Genomic DNA, 22,816 nt, shown 5'->3' on the forward strand with positions numbered 1-22,816 from the left:
CCAACATTCTGACCAAAAGCCTGTTGTGTAGCGCGGTCACAGGGTTTATGCATCTGTAAATACTGTGTTGCTGGTGTAAAAAGGCTTTAGGCAAACATAGGGCTTTTTCCAGTTTTTTCAAAATTAAGTCTGGTCACTTCTTCATTACATACAGCTCTTGGGAGACCTATCAGAAAAGAACAAGATTAGAATTCTTTGCCAATGTCCTTTCTTAGTTCTACTAGTAAGCTATGCTATCTTACCTAGAGCTCTTGATTTACAAATAACATGTTAAAAATCAGTGTACTTATTTTTAGATGCTAATATGAGAAAAATAATTTTTAATATCTTTAGAATGAAACAGAAATTGAGCTGGGGAGTCTCTTAAGACAAGATTTTCAAGGATTGCACAATGAATTATTGCTACGTATTGGAGAACATTATCAACAGGTTTTCAACGGTTTGTCAATACTTGCCTCATTTGCATCTAGTGATGATCCATATCAGGGACCACGAGATATCACATCACCTGAACTGATGGTAAGGTATTCGTTTTTTGTTTTTTGTTTTTGTCCATTTTGTAGCCTACTTAAGAAGCTGAGGAAACTCGTCACTCCTATTTTCTAATTTCTCTATAGTTTTAATTGAGATCTTTCTTTTAGTAAAGGTTAAAGTTGAATAGTCACAGAAATGTAAGCTGTATATGTATCTTGAAAATGTGGACTTCAGGTGATTCTTAGGATTTTAGTTTTTCCTAAGTCCTCGCCTTCCTCCCCCCTTTTGAGGTCTCCCTATATAACCCTGGCTGACCTAGAATTCACTTTGTAGACCAAACTCTCAGAGATCTCCCTATGGGTGTTGGAATTAAAGGCATACAATACCACACCTGGCATGATTTATATTTTCATTTAAGTAAACAACAAGGTTTATTTCTCTTCCCTAGTTGCCAAATATGCATTAAAATGTATTTACAGCTTTTCCCCTCATCTTGTTTCTTCTTAGAGCTAATTCTTGATGAAGCAAACTAAATTAAATCCATTGTTAGGGTAAAAGAAAGATGTGTTTTCCTTTTTTATGTGTTCTGCTTTTGTTGTTGTTGGCTTACATGTTAGTTCTAAGACAGGATCTCATAAAATCCAGTTTTACCTCAAAGTCCCTACATATTTGAGAATGGCCTTGAACCCCCTATCTTTCTGCCTCTAGTTGCTGAGTTCTGGGATTACAAGCCTGTGCCAAGGCATACAGCTTTCTCTTTTCTCTTTATTTTTCAGCTTTATTCTTTTTGTATTGGAATGATTTGGAATAATGTAATTGGCTCTGCCCTCTCATCGTAATCTCATTTGATCCCTTGCTTTGATAGGATGATTTTGGTGATTCCATTGTTTATGTTTCAGTTCTAACTTTTAAACTGTGAACTTTGGGGTTTATATAGGTTAGATCCTAGAAGGAAATAAATGGCATGGACAAAAATGTTTATCTGAAAATATATTTCGTGAATCGTGCTAGTTCTTGTTGCACGAATAAAAACCCAGAGAAAGATATTGGGGTTCCAGCTGAAGATCAGAAAAGCAACGCAGCCAAACCACTAGAGAGCTCTTACCTCTAACAAGGATCAGACAAAAAAAGGGTGATCCTGCCTCTACTAATCCTCAGATTGAGATTGATACCTGTCTCCTCCTGTCTTATATTCCTCTCTAGTGCTGGGTTTAAAGGCATGCACCACCATCATCCAGCCTCTATGACTAACTAGTGTGACTGCTGGGATTAAAGGCGTGTGCCACCACTGCCTGGCCTGTATGACTGTCTAGTGTGGCTGCTTTGCACTGATCTTCAGGCAAACTTTATTTATTAAAACACAAATAATATACCACTGTATGTTCTCAAAGGGAATTTCAAGGAATCCAGGTTGCAGTACTGGGCATCAAACCTAGAGCTTTTTACATGCTAGGCAAGTATCTTAGGGTTACCTCTGATGTGATGAAACATCATAAAGAAACTTGGGGAGGAAAGCATTTATTTACAGTTCTTCATAGGAAATCAGGACAGGAACTCAAGCAGGGCAGGATCTTGGAGGCAGGAGCTGATGCAGAGGCCATGGAAGAGTGCCTGCTTAGTTGCTTGTTCGCCATGGCTTGCTCAGCCTGCTTTCTTATAGAACCCAAGACCACCAGACCAGGGGTGGCTCCACCCACAATAAACTGGGCCCTACCTCATCAATCTTTTTAAAAAATAAAATGGCCTACATGCTTGCTTACAGCCCACTCTGATGGAAGTGTTTTCTTGAGATTACCTCCTCTCAGACGACCTTAGCCTGTGTCAGGTTGTCATCTACCATAGCAACTGCCTTATGTTGAGCTATCTAGGTGTAACCCTAGACTCCAAAGAAGTTTTTGGTTGTTTTTGTTTTTTTTTTTTTTTTTAGATTTTATTTATTTATTATGTATACAACAGTCTGCCTCAATGTATGCCCGCACGCCAGAGGAGGGCGCCAGATCTAAGTACAGATGGTTTTGAGCCACCATGTGGTTGCTGGGAATTGAACTCAGGACCTCTGGAAGAGCAGCCAGTGCTCTTAACCTCTGAGCCATCTCTCCAGCACCTCCAAAGAAGTTTTTATTATTTTTCCCTGACTTGTTTCCCCAAATCTTCCCTGCTTTGGGCAATGGTATTTTATACCATTATCTACCCATTTGCCTGAAAATAATGTATAAGCTCTTCACAGTAAATCTGTAAGACCATAGGTGGCAGTGTGCCTTTCCACCCTCCTTTTGTTAAACTCTCCCTTTCACTGTTTTAGCTCTATTTGCTTTGTCTTTTAAAATTTGTAACTGTTGGCTTTAGATGGTCTCTGTACTTACAATAATAATTTCCTGGATGTTTTTCACTCTTCAAAGTTTTCTTATCACCCCTAACTAAATTCATTTTTCCAGTTTCTACCACATGTTCATGTTTATTTTCTTATAGCCCTTATCACAACCATATTTATGTGTGGATTTATTCAGTGCCTCCTACTAATTTGCCTTGTGTATTAGTGTTTATCTTAAACATATTACCTAGCATAATAGAATAGAAACACATATATTAGCTGAATGGCAGATATACATACTAAAGTACTATTTGTCTGGATGCCAGGGACTTTAAAATTTGAATATTTATGTAGATTTGAGTGCCACCTATACCTATATTTTATTTAAGAACATAGACTAGAACCATATAATTAGGAAGTTGTGATTTATTATGCTAAAGTTTAATTTCAATCCAAATAAGAAATTTACAAAATACATATTATGGAGATGCTATGATTAAACCCAATACTTTGCTAATCTAAAAAAAATTATTGATGATTTAAAAAAAAAAGTTCAAAAACCAAAAGGTGAATTGGAGCTTGAAAAACAAGCGCCAGTTTCTTTGCTTGGTAAGTTTCTGTATGCTAAAAAGACATGTAGCATAGATACCTAACTCCTGCTCACTGTACACTAGTAGAGTCTTCCTCTTCTGCACTTATCAGGGACTATAACCCCAAAAGAACCTGCATCAGCCACCTCAACAGTAAGCTTTGCTACCTTGGAACATGTTTCAGTTACCACCTTTCACTAGCTGTTTGTCTTGCTGTTTTATGTGCCTGATACAGTTGATTGGTAGAAAGCTGCCCAGTAGGAGTTCTGTAATAAATCTCCAATTCAGAGGGAAAGAAGAGAAATACTTTATATATAAAATATATAATATCTTTTTTTTCAATCCATAGGCTGATTATTTGCAACCAAAATTGTTGGGCATTCTGGCCTTTTTTAATATGCAGTTACTGAGCTCCAGTGTTGGCATTGAAGATAAGAAAATGGTAAGTAGTGGTATCTGAAATCAAAGGAGGCTAGAATAAAATTTATATTGAATATTCAGGGAACATAAGTTCTGTTTCTGGTTACAAACATTCAAATATAAAAAGTCATTGAACATGCCGGGCGGTGGTGGCGCACGCCTTTAATCCCAGCACTTGGGAGGCAGAGGCAGGCGGATCTCTGTGAGTTCGAGACCAGCCTGGTGTACAGAGCTAGTTCCAGGACAGGCTCCAAAGTTACAGAGAAACCCTGTCTCGAAAAACCAAAAAAAAAAAAAAAAAAAAAAAAAAAGTCATTGAACAAGCTGGGTGTGGTAGCTCACCCTGTAATTTCAGCATGTGGAAGACAGAGGCTGAAAGAATATCTGAGAGTTCGATGCCAGCGTGGGCTACATAATGAGCTCTAACCAAGCCTAAGTGTGAGACTGTCAAAAAAGAGAAGCAACCAAACGTTTGATATTTATCACTGAATATCAAATATTTGTTTTTTAGGCATTGTAAAAATAGAAACTGTCGCCGGGCGATGGTGGCGCAAGCCTTTAATCCCAGCGCTTGGGAGGCAGAGGCAGGAGGATCTCTGGGAGTTCGAGACCAGCCTGGTCTACAGAGCTAGTTCCAGGACAGGCTCCAAAGCCACAGAGAAACCCTGTCTCGAAAAACCAAAAAAAAAAAAAAATAGAAACTGTCCCAGCTTTCACTGACGATGACAAATAGGAAACCCAACTTAAACTGGTCTGAAGAATTTGTTGGCTCTGTAACTAAATACAAAGATAATATAACTTCAGTCACAGCTTGATTCTAGATTCAAAGAACATTCACCCAAGTTAACTTTATGCGTTTGTTGTTATAGCTCAGGGTGCCTTTGAATTTATGGTAGTCTTCCTGCCTCGTCCTCCTGTGTGCTGGGATTATGACGGCCACCTTGTTCATCTAGCTTTATACTTGTCAGGTAATAATAATACTAATGGCTGCAGGCCCATACCATCATGATATCTAACCCAGTGGAAGACATAAAACAACAGTAACTGAGAGCTTGAACATCCGTTGTATAATTTAATTTTATGGTTCACCTGGGTCTGATGTTGGTATTTCTGTTTTTAGTGTGCATGTTTGTTAGCATTAGTGTGCAACAGTGCTCATAGAGGCCAGAGGACAATATGCAGGAGTTAGTACACTCCTTCCACTATGTGGAACCTAGGGCTAGAACTTAGTTATAGGCTTGGCAGCAAAGCCTTTGCCTTGGGAGTCATCTTGCTAGCACAGTTGCAGCTTTTATTTTAGTATACTCTTCCCTTCTGATAACTTTAAGGATCCATGTAAGACATAGAAAAATTTGATATAAATTTTAAGTCAGTGCCTGTTATTTCAGTGTTAACTAGTAAATTTTCAATAACTTCAGTTCCATCTATATGGCTTCCCAAAACATTTATGCCAAATGAGAGAATAAATGACTTTAAGGAAAGTGGAATTTTAATGCTATAAATTATAAAGAGCTTACATGTTTAGATACATGTGTTGGCTGGTTTTATGTCAACTTGACACAAGGTAGAATCATTGGAAAGGAGGGAGCCTCAATTTAGAAAATATCTTCAAAAGATCAGGCTGTAGGCAAGCCTGTAGGGCATTTCTTAATTAGTGATTCATGAGGGAGGGCCCAGCCTGTTGTGAGTAGGGCCATCCCTGGGGCTTTGTGGTCCTGGTGCTATAGAAAGAAGCACCCCTCCATGGCCTCTGCTTCAGAACCTGCCTCCAGGTTCTTGCCCTGTTTTGAGTTACTGTCCTGACTCCCTTCAATGATGAACAGTGATGTGGAAGCATAAGCCAAATAAACCCTTTCCTCCTAAGTTGCTTTTGAACATGATGTGTTTCAACACAGAAATAGTAACTTCTAAGTACATACATAAAATTGATTGGAGACTTTATTTACTCATTCATTAGAACCTAGAACTATTGATGCAGTCCTCATTCTGTTTCTATTCTAAGTATATCCAGCAGCTGTTTATTGTGTTAAATTCAGAACATCTTGAATTTATGATCATTAAAACCATTACTGTCCATTGTTAAGCAATCTGCTTAAATTTTATAAATAACTTTTACGTTCTGGCATCTTGTTTCTAAGTTCTGTTTTTAACTACTAATATTTTGTAGGCCTTGAGTAGTTTGATGTCTTTGATGAAGTTGATGGGACCCAAACATGTTAGTTCTGTGAGAGTAAAAATGATGACCACACTGAGAACTGGCCTTAGATTCAAGGATGATTTTCCTGAATTATGTTGCAGGTAAGTGACTGTCTTAGTTGATATGTTTTCTTGTATTTCTAGGAAACACTAATGAGTTCTTACCACAGACTGATCTGGTGCTTTCTTCCTAAATAACTATAGTTTATGCATCAAGTTGACATCAAACTAGCCGATATAATTGACCCCTTGTCAACTTGACACACAAACACATCACTTATTAAGTCATAACCTTTCTTTTCTTGTTCATCCCCAAGATGGTATGGTTAATGTCACATATAAAACAGTCTAACTTTTTAAAAGTTCCAGTCTTTAAAATTCCAATTTTAAAATTTAAATTCTAACTTTAAAAGTTTAATTTCTGTAAAACATTTAAATCTCTCTAAAATTCCAAAGTCTCTTAACAGTGGGCTTCTATAAAATCAAAAATATGTTACATACTTATGTACAGTCACAATCTGAACAAATCAAAGCCAAATTTCCAACAGTATAAATAACTCAGTATCCAGTATCTAGCCTTAACTCATGCTCTTCTATGCTTCAAGTAGTTTAGACAGTCATATTCCTCCGTCTCTGCCACTCACATTTTCACCTTTTCATCTTTGATCTGGTCAGCTCCACTTCACAGTTGCTGTTGTCCTCGTGGTTGTCATGGTACTGACAGCCCTAAACATGCTGGGGTCTCTGCTGCAATTGGACTGCACTGTCACTAGTAGCCTCTACTAGGCTCTTTTCAGGGATCCTAACCCTACCACATGGTGCCACGCCTCAGCCACTCTCCAGTGACTCCTTTATTCCTTCAAAACAAGTACCTCATGGGTGACTCTTTCACTACCCAAGTTCAGCTGCCAGCATGAGATGCAGCCTTGGACCCTTTGGACCACAGGTTCTTTGTGCTGGCCCTATGAAAATATTCCCAGATTTGTGATCTACAAGGGTGCTTATCTTTGTTTTATTCAGTGCTAATTTCTCAGCTCCAACTAACCAGAATCAGTTGAACCTGTTATTAAACAAAGGTTTCACTTCAGTGGTGCTTGTCTCTTCTTATAGTGGATTCTTAAGTCCCAGCTGACCAGAGCTACAGATTCTTAATTCAAAATATCAAACGGTCTCAGTAAGTTGTTAGGCCTCCTTCATCTGCATTGCTCTCAGCGTACTTACATTCCAAGCTCCCACAGAACTCTGTACTCTGAGCACTCAACAGCTTTCTGCCCACAGCTCAAATGTCACCACACTCCTCCCCAAAACTCAGTGGTCAGGTGTGTCACAACAATGATTCATGCCATGATTCTGGTACCGTTTAGAATTTGTATTGTTGTAATAAAACAACAGTTGTTTATTTCAGCTCTTAATTCTCAGGTTAAAGTCTATCAGTGAAGTCAGGGCTGGAACTCAAGCAAAGCAGGAAGCTGGAGGTGGAAACTGACACAGAGTCATAGAGGAATACTGCTTATTAGATTGCTTCTTGTAGCTTGCTTGGTGTACTTTCTTATACTGTCCAGAACCATTCACCTTGGGGTGGTACAACCCCATTTGGGATGGGCCCACACACATCAACCAAGAAAATGTGACTGTAGGCTTCTACACAGGCTGATGTCTTGGGAATGTTTTCTCAGTTGTGATTACCTCTTCTCAAATAGCTCTAGCTTGTATCAAGTTGACATGACACTAGCCAGCACACTTCACCCAGCTCTTTCATCTTCCGTAGTTCCTAGGCTAGCCTGGAATTTTCTGTGCGGGCAGAGCTGGAATTATAAGGGATACAACCACAACTGTCTTTGTTTTCTTTTGGCCATACTGCTACCTTGGGTTCCTGGTTTCTGGAATTACAGGCCTGGACCAATATACCAGTCTTTAATTTTATTTGTTTGTTTGTTTGTTTGTTTTAAGCAGAGTGCAACCTAGGCTGGCCTCAAGTTTAACTTGATGTAGGTAGTGATGACCTTGAATTCCTGATGTACCTGCCTTTCAGGAAGGATAACAGACCTGCACCACCAGGCCTAGTTAGCCCTCTTTTTAAAAGCATAGCTAGTTCTTGATTTACAGGAGTGGGGAGAGATAGTGGCATTGTGATAAACACATTGTAAGTTGAAAATATCACAAATTGGAACTTTTTTGTATGTTTTTGAGACACTGTCCTGCTGTGTAGCCTAAGCTCAACAGTCTTCCTACCTCAGCCTCCCAAGTATTGAAATTATAGGTATTCACCAGCAAGCTGGGGCTGAAAATACATTGTTAATGTACCTAACTACCGCACAGTATAGCCTAATGTAGCCCGGCTTAAATGAGCTCAGAACACTTACAATAGCTTTCAGTTGGCCAAAGTCATAACAAAAAGTGTTGAGTATCTCATGTAGTCTATTCAACACAGAAGTATGCTGTTAAGTACAATATCCATTGTTCACCCCATGGTAAAATGAAACCTTTGACTAGAAACTGTGGGTTGCTATCACTGCCCAGTATAATTGTGCCATAATATTAGTTCATGAAAAGATAAGAATTCACTTCCATTTTTAATTTTTTTTTGAGCCTCTAACATAGCCCCGTTGTTCTTGAACTCTGTGTTATTCTGCAAGTGCTGAGATTAGAGATGTGCATCACCACATCAACAGTTTCTTCTAAAAGTGTGTACAGCATTGTGAAGTTAAAAACTCTTTTTAAGTTGTATTATCCTTATGGATTATCTGTGTAAGCAAATGTATAAATACCTAACATTCAAGTTTTCTTTTTAAATGATCTTGCCCAAAATACTGTTTTCACCTTGGTTTTTGTTTGTTTGGTGTTTTTAAGTTTTGTTTGACTTACTGTTACTTAGAGATCATTTTATGTGTGTGTTTGTATATACAAGTTGATTATTTATTCATTTATTTATTTGGTTTTTTGAGACAGGGTTTCTCTGTAGCTTTGGAGCCTGTCCTGGAACTAGCTCTTGTAGAACAGGCTGGCCTCGAACTCACAGAGATCCGCTTGCCTCTGCCTCCCCAGTGCTGGGATTAAAGGTGTGCACCCCTATCGCCCGGCTCATATTAATCTTTATATCAAAAGCTACTTTAATCTCTTGTATGTATATGACTATATATATATAATTATTCAGCTAACAACTAATTGATGCTATTTTACAAATATGAAAATATTTTGAATTAATTTTTGTTTTTCACTTAGAGCATGGGACTGCTTTGTTCGTTGCCTGGATCATGTTTACCTGGGGCCCCTGCTCAGTCATGTCATAGTAGCTTTGTTACCTCTCATACACATGCAGCCAAGAGAAACTGCTGCTATCTTTCACTACCTCATCATTGAAAACAGGTATTGTAACTGAAATTAAAAGTAAAATAGTTATTTGTGTTCATGGACTTTGTGAAACCAAAAGTGACATTGGGTATCTTCTTCAATCATTCTCTATCTTATTTTTGTTGTTGTTGTTTGTTTGATTATTTGAAATAGGGTCTCACTATGTAGCTCTGGCTTTTCTGAAATTCACTATATAGATCTGGATGGCCACACACTCGCAGGGATATACCTGCTTCTGCGTCTGAGTGCTGGGATTAAATGATATCACCTTATTTTTTGAAATGAAGTGGTTTTTAAAACCTGACTGATTTGTGTAGTCTAGCTAGTCAGCAAAGCCTCAAGGATCCTTCTCTTTGCTTCTTTGGCTCTGGGATTACAGGAATGCTTTTCTGTGATTACTTGGAATCCCATCAGGTCGTCATGCTTACACAGCAAGTGCTTTACCAAATGATCAAGCTCTCCAATCCTAAAATATTCTCAAATATATTTTTATGTCTCAAAGTATTGGTATTATTTTGATAGTGTGGAGTTACTATTTTAAAATGTAGAGTCCTTGAAAAAATTAAAATTATTAGTATGTAATTACTACTACTTACAAATTTTTAGTGGATGTTATTTCTATTATAAATGTTTGAAACTCATTGGCTAATAGATCAGAAATTAAATTTTTTTCACTGATTTTCAGTTGGTAAAGGTAACTTTACCTTTCTTCTTAACTAAGTCAGGTACCCTGAGAAAGGTTAGGAGGGATACTTATCACTTTCTGCACCACACCTTAGTTACTTGGAATTCCTTATTGTTTCATTGCATTAACCTTTAAATCAGCCTCCCCTACTTTAGACTTTTTTTTTCTTTGCATTTCTGTTACTTTAAAAAAACATTTCTTTAAATGTATTATTTCAACATGTCCCCTGGTTCTCTATCTTCTAACTATTGAGTTGCAAATTGGTTGGCTTGACCTTTAAAGCTGGACACATCTTATTGCTTAAATTTTCTTCTGCTGATTTTCCAGTCCCACTGATTACTATAGCAGGAGGCCGTAGCAAATGTGGACTAGTGACAGAAGAGCTCAAACTTTATCTGCACTTAAATTTTTACTAAGGCTGCTTCTTAACCTAAAATATTTTCCAACACATTTGTAAGCTTTTTTTCCTGTTACTTAACTAATTCTTCTGAAAAGTTAGGATTTAAGTACTACACTCCTGCCCACCCATATGTTCTTGCCATTCCTTTAAATTATTCTGGTAACCATTCAGGCATGAAAACACAGAAGAGAAGATTAATATCTTTTTATTCCTTGAAAATACTTTTATGGTTTTATTTTAGTTTTCTACATGCTAAAACAAATCACTAACATCACTTTTCACATCTCTTTTCAGTTTTTATACAAATATTCAAATGCTTATTGTTATAGATGGTAGAAAATTTTTTCCGACGTTTTCATGTCATAAGAAAAGTTGTCTTGCCGGGCGGTGGTGGCGCACGCCTTTAATCCCAGCACTTGGGAGGCAGAGGCAGGTGAATCTCTGTGAGTTCGAGACCAGCCTGGTCTACAAGAGCTAGTTCCAGGACAGGCTCCAAAGCCATAGAGAAACCCTGTCTCGAAAAACCAAAAAAAAAAAAAAAAGTTGTCTTATGTTGTATACATAATAAATAAATAAATCTTAAAAAAAAAAAAGTTGTCATTCACTTGGTACCCGGTAGACCCTCCCCTCCTGAGTGAACAAATTGTCCTGGGTTTTTTTATTGTTTCGTCCCATATCTAGCATGGGACTTAGCACACATTCCAGTTATTTCTCATTTTTTATACACTAATAAAGACTAGAATTAAAAATGTATTCAAACCTGGAAAGATTTTTATTATAATCTAAGCAACTAAGAGAGCATCAATAAGGATTATTTGCATATTTTCCTCTAAAAAATTCTTTATGTAAATTTGTATTTGGGGATTAATTTCTTTTACTTTCTGCTATTAAAGATCACTCCAAATGTAGTACTTTAGAAACAGGGAACTCAGGGCTGGAGAGATGGCTCAGCAGTTGGGAGAACTGACTGTTCTTTTAGAGGATCTGAGTTCAATTCCCAGCACACACATGTCAGCTCACAACTATTTGTAACTCCAAGATCTGATACCTTACGTAGAGATATATCCACACCAATGCACATAAAATAAAAATAAATTATTTTTGAAAAAAAGAAACAGGGAACTCCTTTATTTACTCATAATTTTGTATTTTAGGCTGATTTCAGCTTGTTATTTCTTCTGTTGGTCTTATCAGAGATCACTGGTATGGCCACATTTGGCTACCCTGTCCATGTAATGTCAGAGCTTTTTTCTCTATGTGTCTTGTCCGTGTTGATAGACATAGTTCTTGCATGGTGACTCAGTATTTTTCTGAGCACAAAAATTGAAACTGCCAGGCTTAAGCTCTTTCCTATCCACAGCATATCTTCTCCTGCATCCATTTAGCAATAAAGAAATTCTTGTACCTGTCCTGGGTTAAAGAATAAGGGGCTATAAGTGCATACTGAAAAGCATATTTAATTGTGGGCCACTGATGTGACAGACTAACAAAGATGATTTTTTTTTTGTCTGTGGTTATTTGCTATTAAATATTTTAATTTATTTGTTTAATTTATTTAATTTTTAATACTAGGGATTGAGCCCAGACATTCTGCATGCTAAGCTATCGCTCTACCACTCACTGACTTATTCCTAGTACAATTGCTAATTAGTTGTAATTTTTAAATTGTTAATTTACCTGGGACTCTAGACATGGCCAGAAAGATTATTTTGAAGTGAATAATCACAATGAACTTTTAAGTATGACTTTTATTAGCTTTACCTTCAACTTTTGCTTTACATTCATAGTCTTGCAAATCTTTCTATTAGGGATGCTGTGCAAGATTTTCTTCATGAAATATATTTTTTGCCTGATCATCCAGAATTAGAAAAGATAAAAGCAGTTCTCCAGGAATATAGAAAGGTATTTCTTTTCTTTACTTATGGTATGGAAGATCTTAAATACAAAATTGCTCCTGACTTCTGGTATACTGAAAATAGATCCTTCACAGTCAAAGCTGGGTGTGGTAGCTCATGCACTTGGGAGGCAGGAGCAGGCAGATCTCTGTGAATTCAAGGCCAGTCTGGTCTACAGAGTGAGTTCCAGGACAGCCAAGGCTACATAGAGAAAACCTGTCTCCAAGAAAAGAAAAGAGAAAGAAAGAAAAAGAAAAGGAAGGAAAAAAAGGAAAGGAGAAAGAACAATATAATCTTGGTGAGTAGAAACAGTACCATGAATCTATGACTGGGGGAAGTCTCCGCACCCCACCCCCACTTTGGTTTTTTTTCAAGACAGGGTTTCTCTAGCTTTGGAGCTTGTCCTGGAACTCACTCTGTAGGCCAGGCTGGCTGCAAACTCACAGAGATCCACCTGTCTCTGCCTCTAGTGCTAGGATTAAAGGCGTGCGCCACCACCACCCGGCTGGGCAGTTTTATCATTTTTTTTAAAAAATTGTTTTATATTGTTTTGGAACAGTCTCTGAGGCTGTCTTCAAATACACTATGTAGCTGAGGCTTGTCTTGAATACTTCATCTACTTGCCTAGCATTCCAAATGCTGGAATTAAAGTCATGTGCCACTACCACGTCCTATTTAGGTGAGAGACACATTAGCATTAAATAGAAGTCACCCTCTACATTCCTGAGGGGAAAATGTGGTATGATTCCAGTTACATTGTGCTACAAATCATAGTATCACTTTATGAAATTATGAAAATACAGTGATTTCATAGAATTTCAAGATAGAAACTAGAATACTTTGAGTTGTGAAAGGATTGAGTAGAATTATGTTCAGAGTTCACAGACCTGGTTCAAGGTCATTGTGTAACCAACCTGTGTAAATTAGGGAAAGCTTGTACTTATTTTCAGAAAACACTTATTTTAGATACATTTTTATTCAATTGGGAGAAAATCTCTAGTTCTAAAGATGTTAGACTAAAAATAATTTCCCCTAAAAAATACTGATGGCATAGACTTTGCAAAGAAAGGGATGAAAAAACTTTTAGTCGGGTTATGGTTTAGCTGTTTTAATAGTAACTGTTACATAGAAAACACAGGTCTTTCAGAGGTTGTTAGGATAGTTAATAAAGTATGTCTTTCTGTTTGTCTAGGAGACCTCTGAGAGTACTGATCTTCAAACCACTCTTCAGCTGTCCATGAAAGCAATTCAGCACGAAAATGTAGATGTTCGTATTCATGCTCTTACCAGCTTAAAGGAAACCTTATATAAAAATCAGGTATGCTAAAGAGATATAATTCAAAAAAAGTGTTGGGAACATAAAGAAAAGAGGATAGATTGACATTTTTGCCTGAAAACTGTAAAAATTTGGTGGAATTAATCTTCTTTATTTTACCTAAACTATCAGATCTGACTGAAAAATGAGTAATACATAAGAAAGATAGATGCCTGTTAGCTTCAGTCTCACAAATTTGCAGAATATTCTGCTGTTTTGAAGGGTCCTGATTTCATAGTTGTACTTTAGACTACTGCATCTTGAATTTTAAAATATTGTTTTTATTTGTGGTGTGGTATTTGTGGTGTATTCTCATTTGTGCAAGTGTCTTTCTCTATTACTCTCCTCCTTTACGATGGTCCCTCACTGACCTGGAAGCTCACTGTTTAGGCTAGGGTGACTAACTACTGAACTTCTAGAATCCTATCTCTCTCTCCCAGTTCCCAGTTTCCAGCCATACACAACCATGTTCCACTTTTTCAAGCGTTAGACATTTGAACTCAGGTCCTCATGCTTGTACATTAAACTCTTCACTCACTGGCCCATCCTCACAGCCTTGACGACTTCATCATTTTAAATAAGGATTTGAGTGTATTATCAGTTTGTGACTCTTCTTATGTAACTGCCTCATTGATATCTGTCATATGAAATGTCATAATTTTATTATTTTATAGTTGGACAGAGCTAACTTTATTAGTTTTTGTTTATTTAATTTTGAGTAGTTCAAGCTAGCCTCAGACTTTGAGTAGAGCCAGAGATAGCCTTGAACTCATGATTTTCTTGCCTTAACTTTTTGTTCATTTGTTTGTTTTTTTTGAGACAGGGTTTCTCTGTAGCTTTGGAGCCTGACCTGGAACTCACTCTGTAGACCAGGCTGACCTCAAACTCACAGAAATCTGCCTGTCTCTGACTCCCAAGTGCTGGCATTAAAGGCGTGCACCACCACCACTCAATTTTTGCCTCTGCTTTTTTTTTTTTTTTTTTTTTTTTTTGGTTTTTCGAGACAGGGTTTCTCTGTGGTTTTGGGGCCTGTCCTGGAACTAGCTCTTGTAGACCAGGCTGGTCTCGAACTCACAGAGATCCGCCTGCCTCTGCCTCCCAAGTGCTGGGATTAAAGGCGTGCGCCACCACCGCCCGGCCTTGCCTCTGCTTCTTGAGTGAGAAAATTACAGGCTTATACCTCCATGTCAACATTTCTTTCTCTCTTTCCTTTTTCCCTGCTTCCATCCTTCTCTCTATTCCTTCTATATTTCTAGTTGTAGTGCTCATATTAGAGGGATCTTTTGGGGCAAATTCCAGAAGAATAAAAAGATTGTAAGAAACTCAAATTAACCTTAATAGGATGCAGAATTCTATTTAAAAGTCATAAATTACTAATTATTTTAAAGAATTCATTGAAAATGAAATGCTAGAGACTTCCAGATTGTCCTGGAATAAAGATGAATGCCTGAATCAACTCTCAATCTCCTCAACATCAAAAGAATAAACAAGGAGAGCACATTAATCCTTGTATGCTATCCACCCCCTTCAGTATCATTATAAGATAGGATTCTGAGAACTGGAGATTCTGAATAGTGTGTATAAAAAGAGAAGTAGGACCAGATCTAGAACTTCACTTCCAGTGTAACTACACTGGCAATGGTTTCTGGGTACTGGCTACAGAGAAGATACTGGAAAGTATATAGATGCTAAGGTCTCAGACAATCATCCATGGGAGTAGTAAAAGAATAGGGAGGAGGAGGAAAACATGCTTTGAAGACCTTGTTATAAATAGAAAGAAGAAAGGTAGGAGGAAGACTTAAAAGTCTTATAGAAATTTATCAAATCACCGGGTGGTGGTGGCGCACACCTTTAATCCCAGCACTCGGGAGGCAGAGACAGGCCGATCTTTGTGAGTTCGAGGCCAGCCTGGTCTACAAGAGCTAGTTCCCCAAGACAGGCTCCATAGCTACAGAGAAACCCTGTCTCGAAAAACCAAAAGAAAAAAAAAGAAATTTATCAAATCATACCTCTGATACCAAAAAGAGAAAATAAAATGGTGCTTTATTTTTAAACAATTAACTGTACTATACTGGTACAGGTGTTTATAAAACAAAAATCTTAAAGCCATTACAGAATGCTTATTGTTAGAGCCTATATGGAGGATTCATAATATGAATAGAAAAATTACATATAAGAAACCTGAGTTGCCGGGCGGTGGTGGCGCACGCCTTTAATCCCAGCACTTGGGAGGCAGAGGCAGGTGAATCTCTGTGAGTTCGAGACCAGCCTGGTCTACAAGAGCTAGTTCCAGGACAGGCTCCAAAGCCACAGAGAAACCCTGTCTCGAAAAAAAAGAAAGAAAGCTGAGTGTTAGCTAGGCAGTGGTGGTGCATGCCTTTCATCTCAGGAGGCAGAGGCAGATGGATTTCTGTTAGTTCAAGACTGCCACCCAGGTCTACAAAGTGAGTTCCAGGACAACCAGAGCTAAACAGTGAAACTTTGTCTCAAAAAAAACAAAAGAAAAAAAAGGGAAGGGAGCTGGGTGTAGTGGTGCATGTCTTTAATAATCCCAGCATTAAGGAGACAGAGGCAGATGGATCTCCTGAGTTCAAGGCCAGCCTTGTCTGCATAGAGAGTTCCAGGCCAGCCAAAGCTATATAGTAAGACTCTGTCTCAAAAACAAAGAACAAAATAAAGAAAGTGAAAAAAAAATCCCAGAACTTGAAAAGGCTGGCTGAGGCAAGAAAGATTGCTTAGGACCAACCCAAGGTACAGTGTGAGAACCTGTCTCAAAGAAAAAAGTCCTTCAGTTGTGACAGTTCTTTCTTAAAAGCAACCAAAAAGTAAAAGAAAACTAGATTTAGCACTATAATCTAAATTAAGAATTTCAAATATTTGCAAGTTCAGTAAAAAAATTTGCATGAGAATTTTAATTTTAATCAGAGTGCTGGACAGATGGCTAACTGGTTAATAATGCTTGCTTCCAGTCATGGATACCAAAGTTCAGATCCCAACACCCATGTAACAAGTCATGCATTCTATGTATGCCTATAATCCCAGCTCTGAGTTGGAGAGGAAAGAATTGCTGGGGTGGTTTTCAGCCCCTTGTCTCAAAGGAATAGGTACAAAGTGATAGAGGAGAACATCCAATATCTTCTGGCCTTTGCATGCTACGAGTTTATATGCACTCACTTAAACACAGATACACACACACATGCGTGCATGCACACGCTCTCACACATAAACAAATAAATGAATGTAGTGATATATTATGTTTTAACAAATAAAGCTTGCCTAGAGATCAGAATGCAGAGCTAAGCCACTAGAGGCCAGGGAGTAGTGGTGCACTCCTTTAATCCCAGGATTAGATAGAGACAGAGACAGGAATTTCTGTTAGTTCAAGGACACTCTAGGCTACACAAGATTGAATCTGTCTAAAAGAGAAACAGAGCTCACACAAAGGTGATCCCAGCACTTGAAATCCCACACCTTTAATCCCAACACTAGGGAGGTGGAGACAGGAGTGATATCGCTGGGTGAAGAGAGGAATATAAGGCTGGAGGAGACAGGAGAGCAGTGCAGCCTGAAGTTCGGTGGAGACAGTTGCAGTCTGAGGTGTAATCTGAGCTTGCAATACTAGGATAGGATCTCTCTTTTGGTCTGAGAATTCGTTAAAGGTCTCTCTAGTGTCTGGCCGCTCTGCTTCTCTGGTCTCTCAGCTTCTACACCCTAATATTTGACGGGTTTTTATTAAGATCAATTAAAATTCATGCTACAAATGAAATTTTAGAAAAAGTAAAGTAAATAAATGATATTAAAGGACATAACCAAGAAGATATGAGCCACAGGTGACTGAACTCAGGAAGCAAATTGAAAAAAATGAACAAATTATGGATTAGACAGAATACATTTGACTATAAAATTTAAGTGTCATTGATAAAGCATTAAAAATAATTACTATATTAAGATATTAAAGCAATAGGGCAGAATTAATATTTAAACTAACTCAAGAGATCTTTCTGGAAAAAAATATGTTATATGAAGAAAATACCAAGTAGTCAACTCAGAGAAATCATAGATTTTTAGTAATTTAAAAAAATTTAGAACTTCCAGACCAAAAAAAAAATGAAAATTTGCTTGTTTTAGACTTCCATGTCTATTTTTTTCTATGTACGAATATTTTTCCTGCATGTATGTGTATATACCATCCATTGTACATGCATGCCCAATGCCTACATAGGTCAGAACTGGAACTGGAGTTTTTGCATGGTTTTGAGCCACGCTGTGAGTGCTGGGAACTGAACCCAGGTCCTCTGTAAGAACAAGAAATACTCTATTGAGCCATCTCTCTAGCATTCCCGCCTTTTAAAATTAATTGGCAAAGGTGTGGAAACTAGATTGTTAGGGGCGTAGAGATTCTGTCTTTAAAACAAAACACTCCAGCTGTGCTTAGAGTATCATGGTTAGGAGTGGTTTTAAATCCAAAAGAACTGAAGAAGTACTATTTTTACAAGTGAGTCCTTTCTAAGACTTTTATTTGAAGATGGGTTTCATTTTGTCTAGATGACTTTTTAGAGGAGAGTTTGTAAAGAAGACTGATAACTACTATTTATATGTTAACTGTAAATCTAAGATGAAATAATACTTGGTAAAAAGGAGAATCTCCATGATTGTTGCACCTTCTAATAAATAAGCTCAGTGATTGTTACATGAGCAATTCCTAGAAGCAAAAATATATATGTGTCGTTATATACCACTTTAAAACTGGCAAACTAGGTATAGGCTTAATAGAAAATTACACTAAAATGATACTATCTAAAAGATAATTCTTGGGTGAGAGATAACTTAGCAGTTAAGAGCACATACTACTCCTGCAAAACATATTGTGAGCTATATTATGTAAAGTCATCAAAAACCGACTGAAAAAATTGAAGATACAGGATTTTAATTTTGTCTGTATTGATATTTTTAAGCTCTAGTTTAGAAAAACATGCTGTAAGAATGTTTTTGTAATGTAAGATGTAAGAATATGAACTTTCTACTTTTACTTTAGGAAAAATTGATAAAATATGCAACTGATAGTGAAACAGTGGAGCCTGTTATCTCACAGCTGGTGACGGTAATTTTGAAAGGCTGCCAAGATGCAAACTCTCAGGCTCGCTTACTGTGTGGGGAATGTTTAGGAGAATTGGGGGCAATAGATCCTGGACGATTAGATTTCTCAACAACGGAAACTCAAGGAAAAGATTTTACGTTTGTGGTAAGTAATGATAATTTTGAGTGATAATATTTCTCTAAGTTATTTTTGTTTTATTTGAATTTTTTATCTTGTATATGAGGGTTTTACCTGAATGTATGTCTGTACACCACATGCATGCCTATTGTCCACAGAGGCCAGAACAGGATGTGAGACCCCCTAGAACTAGAATTACAGACAGTTGTGAACTCCCAGTGGGCACTGGAAACTGAATCCAGATCCTCAGCAAGACCAGCCAGTGCTCTTAACTGCTGAACAATCTCTCCAGCCCTTGAATTGAGTTTTATATATTTCACTTGTATAGTCAGATATTTTAGGTATCTTTTATTATTATATTCTCTTATGGAGCTCTTTAGCCAAAAGTCATAGTTTGAGCCTAATAGTTGATCTAATGTGTTCTATTCTTGGAAACAAAGCTTATTATCTAAATATGATAGTAATTAAGGTCTAGTAAGTTATCTAAAAGTTAACATTTAAACATAATTTCTAGTGCTTCCATCAAAAACTAGTTTTTCAGGATAGTCTAGTAATTGTGTATATTTTAAGGATTTCCATGTATAACTATCAATTTGTAATTTTTTGCTGGTTTTTGCTTGTATGTATGTTTGTGATTTTTTTTTCTGTTTTTTGGTTTGTTTGTTTTTGTTTTTTCCAATACTAGCGCTTGATCTTAGGACCTTGCTACTAGGCAAGTGCTTTCTCACTGAGATATATCACCAATCAAAATGAAACTTTTGATATGTTAGTGTACTTGGTGAATTTGAGTAGAAAGAATGTTGAAATTACCTTTGAGTAACTACATTCTGTAAATCAACTCTCAAGTGTGTGTGTGTGTTATTATACACAGGTAGAGGTCAGAGAATAACTTAGTCTTAGAAGACGTTAGTTTACTTCTACCTATAGATGGGTTCTGAGGGTTAAACACTCAGGTCACCAGGTACACTGCAAGTGCCTTTGCCCTCTAAGCCATCTTAGTAGCCCTACAGTTTGCTTTCTGCCTGTTAAAACACAAATAGTGCAAAATGATCTAACTATTCAAAGATGAATGATTTTGATACAGTTTCATAACATCCTAAGATAGCATTTGACTTCCTAGCTGTGAATCATTTCAGCCATGATACCAGCTTGTTTGAGCTTCACCCTCCTTTCCCGTTTTTGAAGTTCACCATGGTTAACACAGTAACTAACACCTGAAGAAAATGTATGTATCAGTTATTGAGGGTTGTTGGTTTTTTGTTTTGTTTTGTTTGCTTTTTTTAAGACTGGAGTAGAAGATTTAAGCTTTGCCTATGGATTGCTGATGGAGCTAACAAGAGCTTACCTTGCATATGCAGATAATAGCCGAGCACAAGATTCAGCTGCTTATGCTATTCAGGTAAGCATGTTTGTATATAATAGCCATTACTGACTTTACAATATTAAATGCTAGTAGAAAAGCTATAAATTTCTTACTTGTAAAATACTTAGCTATTATCTTTATCAACTAAATAATACAGATTCATAATATTTTAGAGGACACATAAGGGTTTTTTTGTGAATGAAAAAGAACAAAGTATAATAACACATACATAGGAAAATGCCTTAATGAAATCCATTACATTGTTGCTAACAAAAATAATTTTTAAAAAGCATATATTAATTTTTTTTTTTTTTTGATTTTTCAAGACAGGGTTTCTCTGTAGCTTTTTTTTTTTTTAATTTTTAAAAGTATTTAACAAGCCGGGCGGTGGTGGGGCACGCCTTTAATCCCAGCACTTGGGAGGCAGAGGCAGGCGGATCTCTGTGAGTTCGAGACCAGCCTGGTCTACAAGAGCTAGTTCCAGGACAGGCTCCAAAACCACAGAGAAACACTGTCTCGAAAAAGCAAATAAATAAATGTATTTAACATACTACAAATATTTAAAAATTTTTAAAAACTATACAAATACAAAATGTCTTTTATGTTAAATAATGTGAAATATTATTTATGATCTTCAATTTTATTTTCTTATGCTTAATGACCTATCTTGGAAAATTATCTGTGTCAGTAATATATATAGCTAATTCATTCTTTGTAGAAACTGAATCATACTTAATATGAATATAGTACAGTGTATTTAAGAATTTACTTGAAACATCTAGGTTGTTCTGCTACCTTTAGAAAACATTACTCATGACTTAGGAACCAGGAATAGTGGTGCACACCAGTAATTTGAGCACCTGAGAGACAGAAGCAGGAGGATCACCACAAATCTGAGACTAGCCTAGTTTACATAGTGGGGCTTTCTTTGTCTTGGAATATCCCACAAATTTTAAATTTTTAAATAAAAAAAAATGCTTTTAATTCCAGTATTCAGGAGGCAGAGGTAGGCAGATCTCTATGAGTTCAAGACTAGCCTGATCTACCTGGAGAGTTCCAGGCCAGCCAAAGATACATAGTGCGACACTCTCTCAAAAGTAAATAAAATAAAATTTAAAAAATTCAGAGAACATGTATTTTATGCATATGTGACTATATTAGTTGTATAAATAACTGAACATTAAAACTAATCTTAGATCAAGTATATAATTTGCAATGATAGATTTTATTTTTATAAATTCACCCACGTAAGATGGGCAATGGTGGCACATGCCTTTAATCCCAGCACTCGGGAGGCAGAGGCAGGTGGATCTCTATGAGCTCGAGGCCAGCCTGGTCTACAGAGCAGGTTCTGGGACAGGCTCTAAAACTACACAGAGAAACCCTATCTCGAAAAAACAAACAAATAAATTAGTTAATTCCCCAACTTGACAGCTCTGTCTTTTGTAAGTGTTTTAAGTTAATTTTTTTTGTTGTTTTGAGTTCATTACACCTATTCTTTCCCCTTTTGGTGTGTGTTGGGACGGGGGGGGGGGGGGCATTGGTTGTTCTGTTCGACATTTAGATCTGGAATCACACAAATGTCTAGGTTTAGATATACATTTGGATATGTACATCTATACAGAAATACATATATAGATATTCATTATGGATATGGCATTTTTAAATGCTGCATCTTGATGAAATAATCAAGAAAGGAAGTATTGATTAAAAGATTCTATAAGTCAGTAGTGGTACTTGCTTGTAGTCCCAGTTGCTCATAATGCATAGAAGGATTGCTTTAGCTAAGGTGTTTGAGGCCAACTTATCAAGACTGTTTCTGAAAGGAAGGTGGGGTATTCCAGTCTTTAATCTTCATGAGAAGTTAGAGAATAGAAAAAGATACAACAACAACAACAACAACAACAAAAAAGCAGACAAAACAGAGAGCTGCCAGTGATGGTAGGAGAATGTGCTGTTCTAGAAGATAAAAGTTTGGAGACGTCTTCTCTTTGTGATCTGTATTAAATGCTGATGATAGCTATAGTAGTTTAAGAACTGAAAACTACCCACTGGCTACGGAGACAATAGTTGACCTTGACAAGATCAGTTTCAAACATTTATCAAAAATATAGGAAGAGAGAAAGAAAAAAAAGGCAAAAAACCAGTTCTTGAGGAATTTTACTATCAAGCCCAAGAGAAGAATGGGAGAGGAGCTGGGACATAAAGAACAGTAAAACTTAATTTTAAAAAATAGCAGTATTTCTATATTGCCTGGGAACAGATCATCAGAAAGGAGACAGTGATAATGTAGAAGTGAATGATAATGTGGGAGTTTAATTTTTACTGTGGGATGTTGATGCTAAGTATACAGTCTACCCTCAGTCCTGATGCACTATTGTAACCCGGTGAAGAAACATGGAATTCAGTGCAAAAGTAGAAGGGTTAGCCTTCATTAAAAATAAGAACAGGAACTGAGGATGTATCTCTGTTGGCTGAGTACTTTCCTAACATGCAGAAAGTCTGGCATAGATCTACAACCTACCTTAGCGTGAGGTCAGCCAGAGATACATGAAACCCTGCCTCAGAAGAACAACAACAAAAGAATAATCCATTGGGGTT

The 22,816-nt window shown here is 37.1% G+C and overlaps 1 protein-coding gene across 3 annotated transcripts in view; it reads left to right on the forward strand.

Moving 5' to 3' along the window:
- Atr (ATR serine/threonine kinase) overlaps window positions 1-22,816 on the forward strand; it is a 112,852-nt gene that overhangs the window by 23,009 nt on the left and 67,027 nt on the right. For all 3 annotated transcript variants that reach the window (XM_057768123.1, XM_057768124.1, XM_057768125.1), the window contains exons 16-23: window positions 334-519; window positions 3,725-3,817; window positions 5,963-6,093; window positions 9,214-9,357; window positions 12,236-12,329; window positions 13,515-13,640; window positions 18,673-18,879; window positions 20,138-20,251. In XM_057768123.1, the coding sequence (XP_057624106.1) occupies window positions 334-519; window positions 3,725-3,817; window positions 5,963-6,093; window positions 9,214-9,357; window positions 12,236-12,329; window positions 13,515-13,640; window positions 18,673-18,879; window positions 20,138-20,251 (1,095 nt within the window). The remainder of the gene's footprint in view (window positions 1-333; window positions 520-3,724; window positions 3,818-5,962; window positions 6,094-9,213; window positions 9,358-12,235; window positions 12,330-13,514; window positions 13,641-18,672; window positions 18,880-20,137; window positions 20,252-22,816) is intronic.

Source organism: Chionomys nivalis, chromosome 4, assembly GCF_950005125.1.
Source record: "Chionomys nivalis chromosome 4, mChiNiv1.1, whole genome shotgun sequence".
Classification (NCBI taxonomy): domain Eukaryota; kingdom Metazoa; phylum Chordata; class Mammalia; order Rodentia; family Cricetidae; genus Chionomys; species Chionomys nivalis.